Source organism: Onychostruthus taczanowskii, unplaced genomic scaffold (genome assembly GCF_017590055.1).
Source record: "Onychostruthus taczanowskii isolate IOZ18803 unplaced genomic scaffold, ASM1759005v1 scaffold71, whole genome shotgun sequence".
NCBI classification, from domain to species: Eukaryota; Metazoa; Chordata; class Aves; order Passeriformes; family Passeridae; genus Onychostruthus; species Onychostruthus taczanowskii.
The window spans coordinates 3112860-3132769 of NW_024504898.1; the positions used below are offsets into that span (position 1 = coordinate 3112860).

General features: G+C 39.9%; 1 protein-coding gene across 2 annotated transcripts in view; it reads left to right on the forward strand.

The window, feature by feature from the left end:
* SLC9A7 (solute carrier family 9 member A7) overlaps window positions 1–19910 on the forward strand; it is a 69565-nt gene that overhangs the window by 29818 nt on the left and 19837 nt on the right. For both annotated transcript variants that reach the window (XM_041422134.1, XM_041422135.1), the window contains exons 2-12: window positions 2626–2825; window positions 4170–4247; window positions 4912–4988; window positions 5628–5740; window positions 7052–7157; window positions 7445–7586; window positions 10843–10948; window positions 11277–11365; window positions 11478–11591; window positions 13958–14069; window positions 15480–15633. In XM_041422134.1, coding sequence (XP_041278068.1) covers window positions 2626–2825; window positions 4170–4247; window positions 4912–4988; window positions 5628–5740; window positions 7052–7157; window positions 7445–7586; window positions 10843–10948; window positions 11277–11365; window positions 11478–11591; window positions 13958–14069; window positions 15480–15633 — 1291 coding nt within the window. The remainder of the gene's footprint in view (window positions 1–2625; window positions 2826–4169; window positions 4248–4911; window positions 4989–5627; window positions 5741–7051; window positions 7158–7444; window positions 7587–10842; window positions 10949–11276; window positions 11366–11477; window positions 11592–13957; window positions 14070–15479; window positions 15634–19910) is intronic.

A 19910-nucleotide genomic window follows, 5' to 3' on the forward strand; every position in this document is an offset into this window, starting at 1 on the left:
GAAAACAGAAAATTCTTCCAAATAGTTTTCTGTGAAGACTTCAAATATTTTTAGGAAAAGCACTAATGACTTGAGTCAAATATGTGCTTTAATGTTTCACTTCAATATTCAAAACCTGTTTGTCTGGGACTATGTGATGCATATAGCAGTATGCCTGTACCTCTGTAAAGTTAGGGAGCTTTCCATTCTTCTGATTCACCTTCTGAACTAACAAATGTCTAGTATTTTGCTAATGAAACTGGCTGTGGAATTTGTCTTTCTTGGGCCCCTTCTGTTTTCATACATATTTCCTTTAATGACTGAGCTGTGGGTGGCTTTACCCACTTGACTGCTTCTGACAGCCTTTTGCCTCAGCAAAGGTCCAGGTGCATCCTGCTGCAAGACAGCAGAGACCACATGTTCCTAAACTGCATGGTGCTCACTATGAAAAAATTAATCCATTTTGTTGTTTTATCAATAAGAGCTGTACAAAAATTCCCTGTAGCTGTGCTACTGGGCCATGGGAGAGTGAAGATATGGGTTAGAAGGTTTCACTTCAATTGGAAAGTACTGGTTATGAATATAATTGTCATACAACTGGTATATCTTATTATGGAGGAGGATGTACAAGTGGATTATATCCGGTTGTATTGTGCAATCACCTCCTGCTGTCAGGTTTCTCTTCCTAATGCAATAGTAATGGGGTTTCCCAGCTGCTTTTGCAATGCATTCAGTAAGGACAGTCTCTGACCCTAAGAAGCTACTCTAAGAAGTTTCCCCCTCTCTGTTCTCAGCTGAGTAGCAATATAGAATTGGCTTTATGCCACAGCTATGTATAAGCTCATCTGTACAGTTTTCTTTTTGCATTCTGATTTACTACAGGATTTCTGGCTGATGTTGGTTAGATCAATTTTTACCACGGTCAGTCTTCCTGATGTCTTCTGTGAGCGTAGCCCTTCCTAGCTGTGAATAGGGTGAGAGCAGCAGCAATCTTGGGCTGCTCGCTTGGCTGGGTTGGTGAAGGGGTCTGTAGCCATAACTGGTAGTGCAAGTGGCTTGGAGGCGACTGGCTGTAAACTGTCACTTTATGCAGAGCTGTGTTTCTGCCTCATCCATCATACACAGCTGCAAAATGCTCTGGTGGTGTTAGGAGATGCTCCTATAAATCTGTGTATGTAAATTGTTAGCATTGAAATTTCAGTAAGTAGATTTATCTTGTTTAGGAGATCTCTTCCCATGTTTTCTCTGAGTATGTACTTCGCTTTTCTAAACAAAATATATCTTAATATTCCAGTTACTTTGGAATGATCATGTTGCTGCTGTGCTCTTAGAGAGGAAAGACTGGAGATGAGCCTTCCACTAGTGTCACACAGCAGGTAGCAGCTATCTTCTAGCATTAAAATGGTTTTGTTACTATGGACTTCAGGAGAATGAGGTGTGCTCCTTTGGTTGGCTTTTTGGGGGTGCAGCTTGGTTACTCTGTGCACTATGTCATAACAATAAGTCTGTTTGGGGTTTTTGTTATGTGTGGTAGATTTTTTTGTTTGTTTTATCTCATTTATTTTTTTGGTTACTACCTGTCAGCTTCATTTTCTCTCTGGGGAAACTATGGATGCAGAGGGAGAGTCACAGGGAGCAAACTCAACACTGACTACTGATTTGTCAACAAAAGCACCAAACATCCATCTTCATCTTGCAGTTGTCTGGAACAAGGATTAAATTGCAGATCATCCTAAGGCAACAGGGAGCCTTTAGTAAGAGGGTATCAATTTGTTTACTTACCAGACCAAAACCACTTTGACTGTTCTTATACATTCTCTCTGCAGATGTTCTTAGTACATTGTAACAGGAATGGTGCTCATTTAGAACTTTGTGCTTCTCCAGCCCCTTGGCATTAAGTTAGGAATTATTTTTGTCACTGTGTCTTATGCATTTGTTATTGATAGTATTTTCTGGTTGGATTTTCTCTGCTGCCTAAGTGATAATGTCCTATATTCCTGAATCCTGGATCTCTTGTGATTGCTCATTTACACCTTATTTTATTTTTGTTTATATGAAATGTGGAAAATGCTTGCAAATGTCATATAGTGTCTTCTTTGTGCATGTCATCTATCTTAGTTTTAAAGTTTGTGGAATACACAGAAGATTGTGCAACAGGCATTGTTTACTAGCCTAGAATTGTAAGACTAAAAACTGTGTTCTTGCTGCAGCCATAAAATAATATGGCAAACATCACCATTCCAGAGCAGTTACAGTCAGGTGTTTCCAGCAGTTGATGTTTTCTGGCAATGGTGTGTTTGCTTGGTTCTGTCCTAAGGCAGGTGACATGTATTTGATGTGGGGGATTTTGGGGGTTTACACTTTTGAGGTGCGAATGAGGGTGAGGAAGACAAAAAGTGAAATGGAACCATTTGTTTGTCACTTCAGTCAGGTACCAGATACTTCAGATTCACTGGTAGTTTTGATGTGATCAGGGCCTCTCTTCCGCTGCAGAAAACTGATAGTAACAATTCACTTCAAGGTGTTTATGATGCCCATATGCTTGTCAAGTTCATGCATGATCCCTTGGATGATGATTGGAACTTGTTAAAGTGCAGGAGTAGCAAATCAGCCTCATGGATTTTTAGATTTTTACCTCTCTTCCAGGACTCATAGTTGGGGTGATCCTGAGATATGGCACTCCCTCCACGAGTGGCCACGACAAACCATTCAGCTGCTCGCAGGAGGACAGGCCCTTCACCACCCTGCTGGTCAACGTCAGCGGCAAGTTCTTCGAGTACACGCTCAAAGGGGAAATAAGCCCTGGCAAGATCCACAACGTGGAGCAAAATGACATGTTGAGAAAGGTGAGGCTACACCATTTCACATGCTTGGCTAAGTGTTTCTCCTTCATCTATGCTTCCCTCCCTCCTCCCCCTCCATTGCGTTTGAACCTCAGGCAGTGCCAAGTGTCAGTATTCCTGACAGTAACAGCACTTCAATGCTTAATTCAAAAGCATCTTCTGTATTATATCATTGTTGGAGAAACTGTGCTCTGTTACATGTATGTGGTGCTTTCCTAAAGGCCTTGGTTTGAAGACTTAATGTATGTTTCTAACATCTGTAGAATTTACGGAGATCAGCTGAACAGAAAAAAAAAAAAGCCTTGTGCTGCCTTGCATAAATGCAAAGTAAGGAAAATGATAATTTCATAGTGAAAAGTGATTGTTCCTTGTTGTTTTGGTCTTTTTCCCCTAGGGTTTTAAAATCTGTTTATTGCCAGGAAGTAGTTACTGCTTCCACCCTGGAAATCACCAAATGAGGCAGTCTGGTGTTGGAAGTAAAATTCACCTACCAGCAGTTATTCAGATGTGTTATTTGCCTTTTTATTCAGTGTCAGGAATTAACCACCTTTTGTGTGTATCAAAGCTAGACTTTGAAGCATAGGACTGTGATCTAAAAGTACTTCTTTCTGCAGATTATGAAGAGAGCTTAGCTGCCTATGTGTATCTGTCTGCTGTAGGTATCTCAGTTTAGCTGAAATGAGTCTGGAAGGGCTCAGACATTTCAGGTCTGAGCTGAAATGTGCTCTGGGAGGGCACAGTTGTAGTGTTTGTCTTCTAACCTGTGCTTAGGTAGTGGGTGAAGAGAGCCTAGTTAGTCTCATACGTGTGGAGGTCTTCTGTTTGCATTTTAACTGGTTTTTTTATTAATGTAGTGTAGTCCTTCATGGATATCTGGAACTCCTACTGAAATACATGGAAGAGGTGTATGATCCACATTTCTGAAAACCAGTCTTGTATCTGACTTGATTGGCTTACAATAATTATTCAGTGACTAAATTTGTACAAAAAAAGTAAGCTAAAATAGCATTTCATCTGCAGCTATGCCAGTATCAGGTATACAATAGGAGATATCTTCTCCAGCATCATTTCTGCTAGAAATTTTTAATTTAAAATAGGGGACTGTGTTTGGGACTGCTGCCAGATCATGAGTAACCAAGGTAATGCCTGTTCATTCTAGATGCTATTTACCAACAGGAGCTGCAGCTTTTTGCTGCTATGTACAAATAGAGCTGGCCAATGTTTTAGGGGCTCAGCTTATCTATTTCATTAACCAAAAATAGCGGTTGTCAGAAAATGAATGAGGAGAGAGTTCTAACAATTTGTATATGTCTGTTTATAATTGAAATTTCATATTTTGTTTCTTAGGTAACATTTGACCCAGAAGTTTTCTTCAACATTCTATTGCCTCCTATTATTTTTCATGCTGGTTATAGCCTGAAGAAAGTAAGTGCAATAACTTCTGAGGAGAATAGATCCTTTTTCTAAAACGAGAGATTGCTGATTTGTTCAGGATTGTAGTCTCCTTTCAGGCATTTACTTACAGTAAGAAAAATCTAATTTCCTCCAGATATGGTTAGGTCATATTGTTTTAAGAGAAAATACATATATTTTTGAGTATAAATGTATTAAACCCTACTTAATTTTGTTGATTTGTTTTCCTTTGAACTTAGCCAGACATTGATGTCAGTTTCATTTAAAGTAAATTATGTTCTATTATGAATTGTTTTGGTCCTTCTCAAATATCCAAAATGCAGTAAATTATGCTGAGAGGCAGACCTAACCCTGAATCCCAGTGGAGATGTGCCAGACCCTTAATGGCAGAAGAGCCCAGATTCTGATCTTGCTTGAAGAGACCCTGAATTGGTGCTGGTTTCTGTCAATAAGCTTTCTGTCATTAAGCTACATGTAGGGTCTAATGCATGGCACAGATCTGGTTTATTCAATTTACTGAAGTTAGATTGAATTTACATAGCAGTAATTGAAATGTTTCTCTGAAATAGACGTGTGCTTCTGTGTATTGATGCAAGTGAAGTAGTGTGCTACATGGTTCTGAATGGGCAATATAGCTTTTCTGAAGTAAGTATATAAACCTCTTTTTCTTGTGCAGAGACACTTTTTCAGGAATTTGGGGTCCATTTTGGCTTACGCCTTTTTAGGAACAGCAGTGTCTTGTTTTATTATTGGGTAAGTGATCTCTGATATCAGTTCCTCTCTGCACTAAAGCTTAAGCTGATAAACACTCTCTCTCTTTGCCTACATATAGATATTTTATGTATGTATATAAACACACATTTAGTTTAAGATAGCTGGTCACGTTGATTTGCTTGCCTACGATCTCTTATCCTGCTCATATTACTGGGTTTTTTTTATATAGATATTCTGAATAACAGAAATCCTGAATTGGATTGGTGACCTTGGCTTGTCTCTCAAAGAATTGCACTAGAGAAGTAATCTCTTATTATAGATTATTCTTACCGCAGAGCTTTTGGCCTATGTATTGTGTTGAAATAATACTGAGGGGGATTTTGAGCAGAGAAAACTTGGTGGGAAATGGAAGAAACATGTAGACTCTGTGCTAATTGTGTGAAGATTTCAGACTTACTGGTTTTAAATGATGTCTTCTGAATCACATATTGCTTGATTTGCTTCAAAGGGAAAAGAGGGAAGTTCACTTTGAGAGCTTTCTGCTACACTGTGGCGGTGTCCCACTGAGCTGTAGCATCAACAAGCCTGTCTGAAATATTGTTGCTTGTGCTTTCCCTTGGTCTGTCTGAAATGCATCAGATTGTTTGACTTGGAATGTTTTATCTTCTTTCTCTTCAGGAATCTCATGTATGGGGTTGTGAAACTGATGAAGCTGGTGGGTCAGCTGTCTGATAAATTCTATTACACAGACTGCCTCCTCTTTGGAGCGATAATATCTGCCACTGATCCAGGTAGCTTGATGAACATTTTTAATAACCTTCCAAAATAACCTTATTGTTAGGATTTTCAGCTTCATGTTAACAGGACTCTATTTTCAGTTATCTCATATTAATATCTCTGAACCTCTTCTCTGAAATACATACAAATTCTGAGTATTTTGAAAGCTGTTCTCTGCTGATTTGTGACTGAACTGGCATGACATCATGATATATTTGGAGAAAAGTCTAATTCTCCTGATCAAATACTTAAATGCTTTTTGTTAAGTGTCTTCTTTTTAAGTGTGCATCAAGTTTAGGATAGCAAATAGATGAAATTGTTGCTTTTTCTGGATAGCAGGACTTCCTTCTGCAGCTACATTGCTTGGGGCTGGGTAGTTTAAGAGCAGTATTTGAAACTTTTATCTTCTGTAGGTGGGGGATTTTCTGTTCCTCTTTCAAATAAACTCCATGTTTTATAAGTTAAGGCCAAAGAATGCTTTTCTGGACAAGTAATTTCAGCTTTTGCCCAAATAATGTAGACATCCTTATGTAGAGAGTCAAGCAGGCTCACATGAAGTCTCCACTTGACAGAACAGTTTGTAGGGCTGGCAAAGGCCAGGGACCAGAGTGGGGAGTGCTGAAATATGCAGCTTGACATTTAAAGCAGTTTATTTGAGGTGCTTAGTGGTGATTAGTGTGAAAATGGGAAGTAGCTCCTGTGATTGAGCTGAGCTCTGAACAGCTGGTGGCCGCATACAATTTATGCAAAAAAATCACCTTGTGATTTTTGAAGTGCCTGTATGGGTACATCTTCAAGATCACGGTCTTTCATCTCAGAATATTTTTATAAATATTTAGCACTTTTGTCCTTTTTAAATTATGTGGAAATTCACACCTGTGGCATAATGGATACTTAGGGGAACACCTAGGATTATTTGTACTATTTTACAATGGCTGAAATAATGAAGCTGTGTCAACAATCCATACAGCTTTTAAAAGCAGGAAGAGCTGCAGAACATTTTGCTTACTGTTTGATATGGAACATGTTCTAAAATAATATCAGGGCTTTTGTAGAAGGTCTTTGTCTGCCCCATGCCCCTTGATCAGGGGGGCCTTGCTATGAACACCATGCAGATGGGAGGACAAAAAAGGCACCTCTTAATGGAGCTGCCCTAAAACTGGTGGAGGAATTGCTTACTTGTAGGTAAACATGACTATGGTTTCCTATTTTAGTTTTGATCCTGTACTTCAGTTTCTGGGTTTTCTTGCTTTAGCCAAACTGGACCGTCTGCTCCACAGCTCGTGCAGTCATTGCAGTGTTGTTTTCCTCTTTTCTTTCTGTAGTTACCGTGCTAGCAATATTTAATGAGCTGCATGCTGATGTCGATCTCTATGCCCTTCTGTTCGGAGAGAGTGTGCTGAATGATGCTGTTGCCATTGTATTATCCTCGTAAGTAACTATGGGAATTTCTACTCTGAAATTACCAAATTGCTTTTGGCATTTGTCTCAAATAAATGCTTTTTCTGAGAAACATTGTATTAAGTTTAAATGGATTGCCTTTAACTGGATTGATAACCATTGCAGACATTTTCCAAGGCCCCTAATGCATGCATAGGCCAGAATGACACATATGCCTTCAGCCTGGGATTGTCTCCCTGTAGCTCAGGTAGTGTTGTTACAGGAAAAATTGTTTCCTGATGCCACTTCTAACTTGTCATTGTGCTCTCTCTTTCTAGATCTATAGTTGCCTACCAGCCAACAGGTGAAAATACCCATGCTTTTGATGCTGCAGCATTTTTCAAGTCTGTTGGTGTTTTCCTGGGAATATTCAGTGGTTCTTTCATGATGGGAGCAGTGACGGGGGTTGTGACAGCTCTGATATCCTTTTTCATATTTGGTATTCCAGCTGAGATGGCAAATGTGGATATTATCAGGGCTTTCCTGTTTCCCATTATAGCAGAATTGACTCTAGCTTGTTTAATTCTGAGCATGAAAATATGATCAGTATTCATTTGACTTCTTTTCTATAGAAAGACATTATAGGTACCTACAGAAATGAACCCTTTCCAATAAAACTGAGGCCGTAGTAGAAGTTTTAGTGATGTTGCTGTGGCAAACCAAGGCATGCCTTAGTAATGTTTAGTTTCTTTTTATGGAGTTATAAAACCTAGGTTTTTTATTAGTCTTGAAAGACATCTCCTATGGTAAATGGTATTTGATTCTGTCTTCAGCAAAATCTCTCAGCTATTTCTGACCCCCACAGCATTCTTTGACTCCTGCATTTAAACTTTTTTGCCAGAAATCTGATGTCATACATCTTGGATAAAATTTTATCCCCGTGAGAGTTTAGGTCACCTTGCATAATCTATTCTGTTCTCTTGATGCTTGTTGCTGTTATTTGGTTAGATCTCTGAGGTGCTTAGCATGCAATTTGTGTGGGTCTTGTTTTAGGCCCAGGCAGTAGACCTTCTCCAGCCTGCCCTACTCCAGGAGTCATGAGTCAGGAACAAGCTGAAGTCTTTGCTTTCTGACAGGCTAGTGTAGCCATATTTGTACATATCCCAGGCTGCTGTGATGTTCCTAGGCTTCTGAACCCTGACCTGAAAGGAAAAAATGTGATGTTCTGTACAATGATCAGGAACCTGTGACTCTGAAGCAGTCCTGTCTGAACTGTACAGATTTTCCTGACATGTCTGCATGATGGAAACTCTTTAAGTATAACAGGGAAGATATGCTGTTGATGCTTTAGTGTTCAGTCTCAGTTCCACTGCTCTGCAATCTATGTGACCCAGAACCACGGTTCCTCCTCTGGCTTTTAGGCTACCAGCCATCCTTAGCTCTCACTCTCAATTGCTGTTGTTGTGGGTTTTGGCTGAAAGGCATTCAGATCCACTTTGTAAAGTTATGCTTCTGAAGCAGCAACCATCCTTGCTTTTTCTAATGGTTGTGCTCTGGAAGGTGATGTGAGGCTGTTCAGAGCAAAGCCTCTGTGGTGGCATTTTGTCTGTGTGGTGGGGATGTTTGTCTTTTTGTTCTGTTTTGGTTTTGTGTTGTTGTTTTTCTTTGGTTGTTTAATTATATGGCTATTTTCTTTTGGAAACATCCTTAATGTCATGCAATGATGTAGAAGCAAACAAAATTTGCATTTTACTATTCATATCTGATTAGAACCCATAAATTAAGGATGGAGTTAATATTTCCATAGCAGGAAGTACCCATACTTGTACCTCTTTGAGTAAGGGGTTTAATGCAGTCATGCACTGTCCTTTGAGAATAGATAGAAAGCTGTGTTTCCAAATTATGCAGATAATATACAAGGACTTATTCTGGCTTTCAGCAAGCTGTCTGTGTTTTTTGAAAAACAGTTAAATTATAGTACCACATTGTATATTTTTACTGAATTGCAGCATCTGAGTGGTTGAAAAGATGTGAAATACAAGGCCATGTCTAACAAATAAAGAAAAAAATTAAGAAAAAAAAAAAGAATAATTTAGTTTCAGCTAACATTTCAATTTGATCAATTATATGAAATAATAAAATGTTTTTCTTACCTTTCTCTCACCTTGAGCTTCCTCCAAAATTATGAGCACAAGTTTTCAGATTTAATGAAACATTTTTGTTGTGATTACTGACAATAACAGCCAAGGGAATAAACAGTTTGATTCACAAAACTGCCAGAAAAGACTGGAAATAAAGAACTGGTTCTGACAAAGCCCCTTTGCTAACTTCGGGGGAACAAGGTTTAACCTCTTCCTCTCCCATGGAGTGACTGTGCCTATCCAGTTTCCCTAGGCATCCATGAATGTCCCTTGAGCCAGGCACTGGGATTATCTGAGTACTCTGTGGGGAAATGGGTTCCAGTTTTTGTTATGGTGGATGTTGCTGCTTCAGAAGCATGATCTTAGAAAATAGATCTGTTTGGGGGAAGTGGTGGGGAGGAATTCAGCTGAGCTCAGAAGTCTAAGGTGGTTTCTGTGCAGAATTAACAGCTGTTTTAAAAAGAATGCTGCATTTTATATTTGGTGTAATGCCAACATGGAAATTTTTTTTTTTTTTAAATGATGCTCTGGGCTTTGTTTTGAGAGCAACCTTCTGACAAAGTAAGGTCATGGCTGAAGGTGTGTCTGGAGTATATGTTTGCCCTAGTCCAAGTTAGCAGGGAATGTCAGCAAGAAGTAGCTGTGAGTGGAGAGTTGGTCCTGATTGCCTCCATGTGAACTGTGCATAGCTGTCTGCACCTCAGAGACAGTGTGCTGTTCAGCGTGTGCCTCCTGCCAGAGTAGTGCTCAGGAAAAAACCAACACCAAAAGGATTCTATAAATAGGTGAACAACTTTTTTTTTGTAGTGTGTGAAGAGCTAAACTTAACACTACTGAAATCTGTTCCGCTTCTTCAGTAGCTGTATGAATTGTTAATTCAGTGTGTGCTTTGATGTTTTCATCTTGCAGAGGAGGTTTTGCTCTCCTCTGCAAGATGAATTTGTTTTTTCTTTCCTTTGAAAGGCTGAGCTGCTCTGAGTTGGCTTTTTCTCTAAAACACATCAGCACAAGGAGAGGAAATACATTTTGTAGGCAGCAATTGTTTTGCCTTAAAAGTACTGAAGTAGCCACTCTTGCTGGAAAAGACTTATTAACAAATCTGAGAATAAAAATTATTGTTGATCTTACGGTTGCTGTATTCAAGAACAACTGTGTAAATTAAATGCTTTTGAATGGGTTTTATGCTTTATTTGAATGTGGGAGTGGGACTCGTAATTGAGGTTGGCAGGGTGAACAAAACATCATTCCCTCACCAACTCCCTGAAAAGCCAAGGCACACACGGTCTAAAAGGAATAGCAGGTAAATATCCCTTCCTTGCTAGCACTTCAAAGGGAGCCACAGAGTAAGATAATATTACTTCTAAGGTGTGGAGCCACACTTTGTTATGGACATACAACAAAAATAACCAAAACTGATTGTTGCAATTTGAGTCTGAAGTTTGCCTTCATGTGTTGGAATTTGCATTTTTCAGCATCAAAAGTGTTTTTTTCTTTCCAACAAGCATGGGCTGCTAGTACATAAAAGTGTTTTTCAGAAGTACTGAGAATAGAGAGGCCAAAGGATTTCCTTTTGATCCCTTAACAAGTGACTTAACGTGACAAAGTTTACCAAATTGCACTGCTTCCCCCTGCTGGAAACGGCTCTCTTCTTCTTGATGTCCTGGAGCACTTTCTTGCTTGCAGAAGCATGTGGATTTACTGGTAAGTTGCTTGGATTCAAGCACAGAAGTCCATCTCAGCAGCCATTTTTTCACTTTCTCGCTAAATCTTTTCAATGAGAAATATGTTTGTGCCTAAAGTTGGGGTTTTTTTCCTTCTGTTCAATGTTGAAGCTGCAGCTCACTGTGTAACAAAGGCAATGGTTTGGTTCAGACACCATCTCCCTAACCTGATATCTCACTCACTTGAATGGAAGAGTCATAAAATATCAAGGTTAAGAATGATGTGTAAATTAAATGGAGCTGGTGAAGGGAAAGTGTGGTGAGCTGGCAGTAAACAGACTGATTTTTACATGTGGTTCTGTTCACAGGTGTGGTGGCTGTCCTCTTCTGTGGAATTACCCAGGCACATTATACATACAATAACTTGTCAGTTGAATCAAGAAGTCGCACTAAGCAGGCAAGGATGTCTTTTACCTTTTTTACAGTGCATTGCTGTAGTAGTCCATGTACTTTTGTTTTTACAGCATCTTTTTTACTTGGCCTTTAACATGCAATGGTTTTCTCTCTAGCTCTTTGAGGTGTTGCACTTCCTGGCTGAGAACTTCATATTTTCTTATATGGGCTTGGCACTGTTTACTTTCCAGAAGCACATATTCAGCCCAGTTTTCATTATTGGAGCTTTTGTATCCTTTTTCATTGTGTGAGGTTTCTCTATTTTCTTATGTGCCCAAAAACTTGTGATGTCTGTTGGCTTTGCCAAGCAGAGAATGGTGGCTGGCCTAAGTTTTCCTATTATCTTGCAGGCACAATAATTTTGAGAAAAATCTTTGGTCACACCTTACATCTAAGCCCTAAGGCCTCTGTGCCACATAGTTGTTGGCTCTGTACCTGAATGTTAGAAGCCATAGAATTTCACTAGATAAGAAATGAATATGCTTTACTGTGTGCTTTGGCTATTGACAGCCAACACTGCTTGTGTTGTTCTTGTATTTGAACTTTGGAGACCTAGGAAAGGATTAATTCTTCTCTCCACTTCCAGTGGTCCCTTGAGAAAGTACGGGGCAAACGTCAAATACATAAAAAGGAATGTGGGTGAATAGATAATCTTTGAGCAATTCCCCAGAGGTCAGCATTTCGGGTGATGGGAGGAGAAGGGAACTGAACTGGGGTGCAGACCATTACATGAAGGGTACACGATTAAAGGTTCTGCCATTGTCTCTGGTTGACTTGGTACCCGACTCTCAAATTCCCCAGAACAGTACGCTTTGTGGTAGTCACACTCATGTAAGCTCTGCATCCTGCCCCTGTTGAAATGAGTTGTGTAACTCTCTCCTCACTATATTCCTGGTTGCTTGAATATTCAGCAGAATTATATTATAAGTGTGCATGAAGAAATGGGAACTAGTCTTCCAGTCCTCATTTCCCTCTGCCTGCTGTAGGAGTAGGGCTGTTGGCAATGGAGGTAAAACCCTGTAAAAGGACATATAAAGATGGCCATGCATGAGATGTACTTATTTTCTCTTCTTTCTACTGTTTTCTGTACTACTTCTCAGGATTTACCACATTTGATTTTATTTTCCTTCGGCCATTTACTTTTTTCTGGAACAGTAATAAATTTTCTCCTGCGTCGCCTCATGTCCAGTTTTCTGACCTGAGAAATGCTCCAGGCAGACACTGGATAAAGATGAACAGAATAGTTGCACCTGGTATACTAAGCAATGTAATTTTTCATGCTTAGTGTGGCCTTCCATCTGCTCTCAAGATGTGCTGTCCACCCTGGGTTTATTTTCAGTAGTTGCTTCTCTACTTTTGCCTTCTAATACATTTTCCACATCTTTTTCTACCACTACACTTAACCTCTGTTGCCTCTTGAGTGCTTTTCTACCTTTGTGAGGAGGGCAACTAGTACTAGCATCCATGTTTTACTTAACACCTATGGTCCCCATGGAGTTTACAACTTGCAGGAGTGAAAGGTATAGACATCGCCAGTTGTTGAAAGTGAAAGGATGGAATGTAAAGACAGCTAGAGCCTCAGCATCCTTGGCAAACTCTTAGCTATTATCCTACATACATTAGTCTTGATGGCTTCTGATGTCTGATTTCTGCAGTTCTCAAAAGGACTGGTGTAAAATTTGCTTGGAATAGTTACGTGAGGGTTATTGTACAAAGTAATAATCAAAATCTGATTTTCCTAGAGATATTCCCTGCTGATAGTATTGCTTTACTTTAGCTATGGCTAAAGTAAAGTGGTGTCTGGCCAGTGGTGTCCAGAGCTCTTATACTCTCTTTCTTTTCAATGGGAGAAGTATTATTCTTCTAATGTTCCCATGCCAGCAGCAAATGATCAGTGTTTGTTTGGCTTCTGGCCATGTTGTCATTTTACAGGATTTCACCCACTACTCTAATTTTTCCCAAAGTGCTCCTTATACAGTGGAGAGTGTTTTCAGCTTTCTGCTTCTTCACCGGAACCACTGGATGTTTTGCACCACAGTGGGGGTGCTTACCACCTACTGTCATCAATTTCTTCAATACTTTCACTATTCTTTTTCAACTTTATTCTAGTGCTGACAAATGGCTTTTGGATTTATATTCTTAGTAACTCTGTACTGGTGTTTGCTAGCCATTAGGATATTTTGCCTCTGCAGGAGTCATAATGGGGTGGCCACTTGCTGGTCTTAAGTTGGTTTCCCCTCTGTATACAGGGCTGCATTTCTGTTGTTCCAAAACTCAAAATTGAATGATGCTGGTGATAATTGTTTAAAGTGAATTTTCAAAGTAAAGTCTACATTTGTACAATTGATAATTTTAATACTAGATATAATTTCACTGTGCATCTAAAAATTTAGTTATATTAGTAAAAATTTTTATTTTGTGCAATCACTTTTGAATGCACAAGTTGCATAAAATTGGAGAAAGTCTGCTTTAAATACACATGTACAGGAAGAAGATATCATGATGTAAATCTCTTACTAAAACAAAAGCTTCATGTAAGGTACCAAAACCTACATACCTCATGAAAAAGAAATCCTTAACTCTCAGCTGCAAACAGGTTGCAATCTTTTTGGGCAGAGCTGCACATATCTACCCCCTCTCCTTCTTGCTGAATTTGGGCAGAAGGCATAAGATCAGCTGGAGCTTTCAGCACATGATGATGTTTTCAGGTAAGAGCAAAAATTCTGGGCAGGGAAAAAGTCTTAATTTTAACTCATAAGCAATTGACTCTGCTACCTTCTGTTTTTGTGATCCACACTCATGCATCCTAAAGGGAAGGCTTACTTACTGATTGTTGCAGCATGCCATCATGTGTCTTTCAGCCTTTACAGAAAGTGTGCCCTGTCTGGAGTGGGTGACATCTCGAAATGCTCCCTGCTCACAGCAGGCAGCACTTCATGCTAGGAAGAGAGCATTTTCATTTGAAGTGCTTGTGAAGGTCATGGGAGAATTGGGCTGCATCTCTTCCAAAAGGTTATTTCTAGCTGAGAGGATGTTCACATTGTGCAGAAACAGACACCTGCTGAGAAAATTGAGGTGTATTTATGGGTACCCTTTCCCATTTAGTTGGACAAAGGTATTTGACTTAAATTGCCTTGTAATTTCTGTCACATAAACAACTGTTTCAGCTTATAATTTGAGGCAAATTATGTATTGTGTGTCTAAACATGTGCATCCTCAAGAAGTTCTGGGGAATCCTCTGTATCAAAGAGGATATAAAGAGGATAGAGCCAGGCTCTTTTCAGTGGTGCCCTGTGCCAGGCCCAGAGGTAATGGACACAAACTGGAACACATGGAGTTTTGTTTGAACATCAGGAAACCTTTTTTACTATGTCCAGACATTGTACAAATTGTCCAGAGTGGTTGTGGCATCTCCATCCATGGAGATATTCAAAAGCCATCTGGACACGGTCCTGTGCAACCTACTGCAGGTAGAGCAGGGGTTGTTCAAAGAGGGGAATTGGACCAGATGAATTCCAGGGGTTCCTTAAAACCTTAACCATCCTGTGGTTCCTCTACATAAGAAGTCTGCAGGTGGTCCAATGCCATGGCTTGCTCTTGCTACTGAAGTGTCCTAACTGGAAGCAGAGGAGAGGAGGAAAGATATAGTCTGCCTGTGACCATGTAATTAACTAGAATATTTTTATAGGTGATAAAAATGTCAGGTCAAGAACTCACATTTCAATTATGGATTCAACTGGAAAAGTCTGAATTTTCATCTGGATTCAGGAAGCTACTTGACTTACATAATGTTTTGCTGTTGTTCATATCATGTTTGTTTCTGTCTTCCTTTCCTGTTAGTTTCTGGAAGTATTTACACCTTTTCACAGCACTTGTGGATTCTCTAAGTTATAGGAAACAAGGAGACGTTTCCTATAACTTAGATGTTTCCTATAACTTATATTTACAACGTTTTGTTGTAAATTATTCCAGGGCACAATTTATCAGGGAATCTAAGGAAATTAAAAGCTACTGTAGCCCAGTGCTTTCTGCCTGACACTTTGTGGGAGGGAGCAAGGAAAGGTGCTGTGCTGTCCACAGTCAGTTCTGAAGCTGTGCTGTTTCATTCTTTCTGCTAGGTCTCAGGGGAGCCATGGCATTTGCTCTGGCTATACGAGATACTGCTACCTACTCCCACCAAATGATGTTCTCAACAACTCTGCTCATCGTGTTTTTCACTGTGTGGATTGTTGGTGGAGGTACAACCCCCATGCTGTCGTGGCTGAACATCAGGTTGGTATGCAGCTGTGTGCTGGGGGAAACGTCACTTTTCAACAGGCAGTTGTGCTAATTTGGCATAGTTCTACAGAACTTGTTTGATGCTTGCTAGAAGAATTTAGAAGATGGTATTTATACAGATATATATATATATATATATATTTAGAACATGGTAATTATACAGACATATATATATATATAGATATAGATATATATATATATATAGGTATTTAGAACATGATATTTTATGGAGGAAGATGCTAGTGCAGTCTGGTGATGAAAATGTTCTGATGCTGCTGGGATTCAGCCTAAAGGTGCTCTGGTGCTCTGCAAGTAGGGATCTAGGTCTTGGTCCGTCCAGCAGGATATGGAATAGTGTTGCCTGATAAAGCAGCTCTATATTGAAAAGAAAGAATTAATCTAGTCCCATATAAACTTTGTATTATACTAAGACTGTTCCCTTTCTTTTGGCTCTTTGTAATGGGCCTGTTAAGGTTTTTAAGTTCAGTGGATTCTTTATTGGGTGGTGCTAAGGTGAATGTACTTTAAACCAAACCTGATGTTATCTAAGCAACTGGGTTAAATGGGATCCTGCTGGTCTTTGGGGTGTGTTTCATCCTGTTTTGAGGACATTTGTGAAAATGGTAAGTTGCATGATTATAGATGTTTGACTATAAATCCTGGCTAATACTTAGTACTTTTGACTGCATGTACTTTCATATTTGAGAATATTTATCAAGAGATGTGCTAGAGAATCACAAATCAATCATTATTAAAAACATATATATTATAGTTTTGGAAGTTTTGGCAGTTTAGGAGACAAAAATAAATAGAGGAGAATTAAAACAGTACAAGATGTACAAGCCCTGAGTGCAGTCAACCATTACCTCTGCCACAGGGCTCCTTCAGTCATCAGCAGTAGGACAGGACTGAATGCTTGCATTGGCCCAACCCTTGGCCAACTGCAAAACCGTTCTGAGCTAGCAGCTTTTTTTCCTCCCATCCTCCTCCATCGAAACCAGGAAGCATCCCAGATTATGCATTTCCTCCTTTAGCTAATCTAGTTCAGTAGTGAGACTCCATAAGCATGGCTGATGAGCTGGTCCTGCAGGCAGAGAGGACTAACCCCATCTCCAATCCTGGCTTATCCCTCTAGGTGGCTAGACTTGCAGAAATCATTAGTGTGACCAACAAGGCAGAACAGCTGTAAAGGCTGTGGTACCATTCCTAGAGAGGTAACTACCAAAAGGTAGCTGACTGAGTTTAGTTTTGAGTATTTAGCTAAAGTGTTAGGGTGAGATTTATCCATCCTTGCATGTAAGTAATTTTAACTGTCACTTTTTCGGCATGGTTGACAGAAAATAAGGGGTTAATTTTCCTGTCAAAGTAAGGATAACATATATAACAAGGGAGAACTGCATGGGTCTGCCTGCAGCTGGCTCGATAGGCACTGACCTGCCAGAGATGGAGTCTGCACCTCCTGGGACCACAAGAAATCAGATTTGTGCCAGGAGGTGGCGGCCGTGTGCAGCTGATCGAGAGTTAGAACCCGGTGAGGTACTCTCAGTGGTTAGAACACTTTCTGCTGGAAAAAAAAAACCAAAACCAAAACAAAACAAACCCAAAAAAAAAAAAAACCCCCCAAGAAAAAGGGGTTTTGGTTTTTCCTTTTTTTTTTTTCTTTTAAAGAGTGACAAATTATTTTCCAGCTGAATTTTTAATTATGCCAGTTATCTCTTTTCCATCCCCTTCTACTCAGTGGAAGCAGCACACAGGAGGAGATGTAGCTGTCCCAGTGCTGTCCCAGTGCTTTGCTCAGCAGCAGGGTATATAGTGCTGATGCAGTCCCGAGGCTGTGCAGTAGGTGACTTGTCCCTAGGATACTTGCTAGGCCTTGGAACTTGCCCATTAAATTTGATTGCCAGAGGCTGGAAATAAGTAGTGGTCACATGCAGGATTATTTAGTAGAAAAGAGGTTATAAGATAAAAGGTGGTTTGCTTCCTAGATGAAGTGAATGGATGTAGAAAATTAATACCACATGTATGTTGGGCTTAAATGTCAGGGTTTGTGGGGCTCCTAAGAGTCCAGTTGTGATGCGAAGATCATACCAGCTGTACCAAGAAAGAAAGCAGGCAGGCTAGTCAGCCATTACCAAGTCCTCATGAAGTAGTTGGCCTTTCTGTGATGTAAATAGAAGGCCCATGTCTGGGCAAGTCAGAGGAGCCAAGACAGACATGAAAAACCAAAGGGACTTATTTATGATTTAAGTAGAACTGTACCAGGGAACTGACTCCAGCCAGGAGTGTCAGCCTGGCCTGATAGCACTGAGCTCATGGGGAAGCAGTTGTGTGCATGCACTGGGAAATGCCCACACAGGGATCCAGAATTGCCTTGCTGTGCCCTGGAGGAAGAGGCACACGCCTTCTGGCCACACCGTTAGCTGTGTAGCGTTTGGGATATGTCCTTGGTTCTTTGCTTACTGTTGGTCCCTTCCCTCCCATGATACTAAATATTAAAAGGAGGCAAAGGGTAGAGAGGCTAACATGAAAATGAAGTTTCAGTAAAGTAAAAAGCAGTATAAGGAGGAAAATAAGCAAAAAATACTCTCTGCCTCCTCTTGTTGTTTTGAAAAGTTCATATATTCGGATGAGCAGGTATCTTTTCAGACAGGGTAGGTTACCAGGGACCACTGAGCAGGCTTTCATATACAGCTAAGCAAAGGACCTGTGGTTTATAGCAGATATAACTTCAGTTTACTGCTTAACTGCTTGGAAAAGTGAGGTCACAGCTTCAAAATCTGAGTAAAAAACCCAGGATCTTTAGATGCTTTTGATTTCTGCCACTTGATGCTGAGGAAATTAAAAACCAACACCAGAAACTGGAGTTAAAGCCATGATATCATGTGTTAGAGTTCCTTGGCTGACTATCAGGGAGACACATCCAACATCTGAGTGGCAAACATTTACATTTTCTTAGTAGTAGATTTTATTTTTTCTTAGAAACTAAAGCATGACCTGAATATTAAAAATATAGTCTCATCCTTTAAGACCTAAACAAAGAAACAATTTCCTGGCTGAAGCTTTAACAGTTTCAGCAAACTTGAGAGCTATGTAAATCAAAACCACTGGCAAAATTCCTCTTTTCAAAAAAATAGCTGACTTCTTGTTTCACTTATCTGTCACAGGAAAAAAAGGGAACTCCTAGCATTTGTATTGCAAAACAATGTGTTTTCCATTTTTGATTGAAGGTTAGTGACCTGGTTCTTTTCATGTTCAATGAAGCAACACATGGATTAGTGCCTTCCTCTCCTTCATAACCTGCTGCAAATGTGGAAGTTATTGCTTATTTTAATGAAGTAATTTCAGTTATACTTAGAAACCTTTTTATAAATCTCAAATCATTATACCTTACACTTTAAAATAATTTAGGTTTCTTTTTACCATAAAAGCTAAAGGTTGCACAGACAACTTCAACCTAGATATTTAGTGCCTTATGTCTGACTTTGCATATACAATCTTTAAAGAGATTTATCACTATTTAGTGATTTTTCTTTTCCTGTAAAAGAGGAAACTGCAAAAGAAATATGGAAACATTAACTCTCATCCAGCTGCTCTGTGAACTAACTATCTGGGATGGTGGTGAAAGCATTGGCTTGGTGGTTATACTCCATTCTCCTACCCAGGGTGGTGCAATGATAAAATGTGCATTGCATACCACACCTGGGTGTGCTGGGATGGCAGGAGGAGAGTGCTGCTGCTGGGATCCAGCCTCATGCTGTGTTCCACACTGGGGTGGGGGATGTCTGACAGGAGGTTACATCCTCCTGTTTTGCAGCCTGTTTCCATTATTGTATTACTTAGATCATTCACTGCCTTCAGCCACTCTCTGCTGCCCTTGAAGGTGCACAGACAAAGGGGCTGTCCTTTGCCCTCTGCTGTGAGTTTTTTCCTTGCCCATCTCTTTCTGTACTTTTTCTTCCAGTTGTCTTTCCCTAGTTTTTCTGTTCCTCCTCCTTTTCTAATCTCTAGTTTTTCATCATTGGTCTTGAATCTCCCTTAACAGTGGGACAGTCCAGTCTCCAAGCCTCCAACCTCACCCTTCAGGGCTTTTCCCTTAGTAGGAAAGAGATTACCTCTGCCTCTGGAAATCTGGAAGTTAACATGGGAAATGCTTCATTTTCTCTCTTCTCATTCTCTGAAACACAGCAATTCAGACCACAGAGAAAAAGTGTGGGGAAGACGCTGTAGGAGTTGGGTTGAGACACATCTAGAGCACATACATGATATGAGCT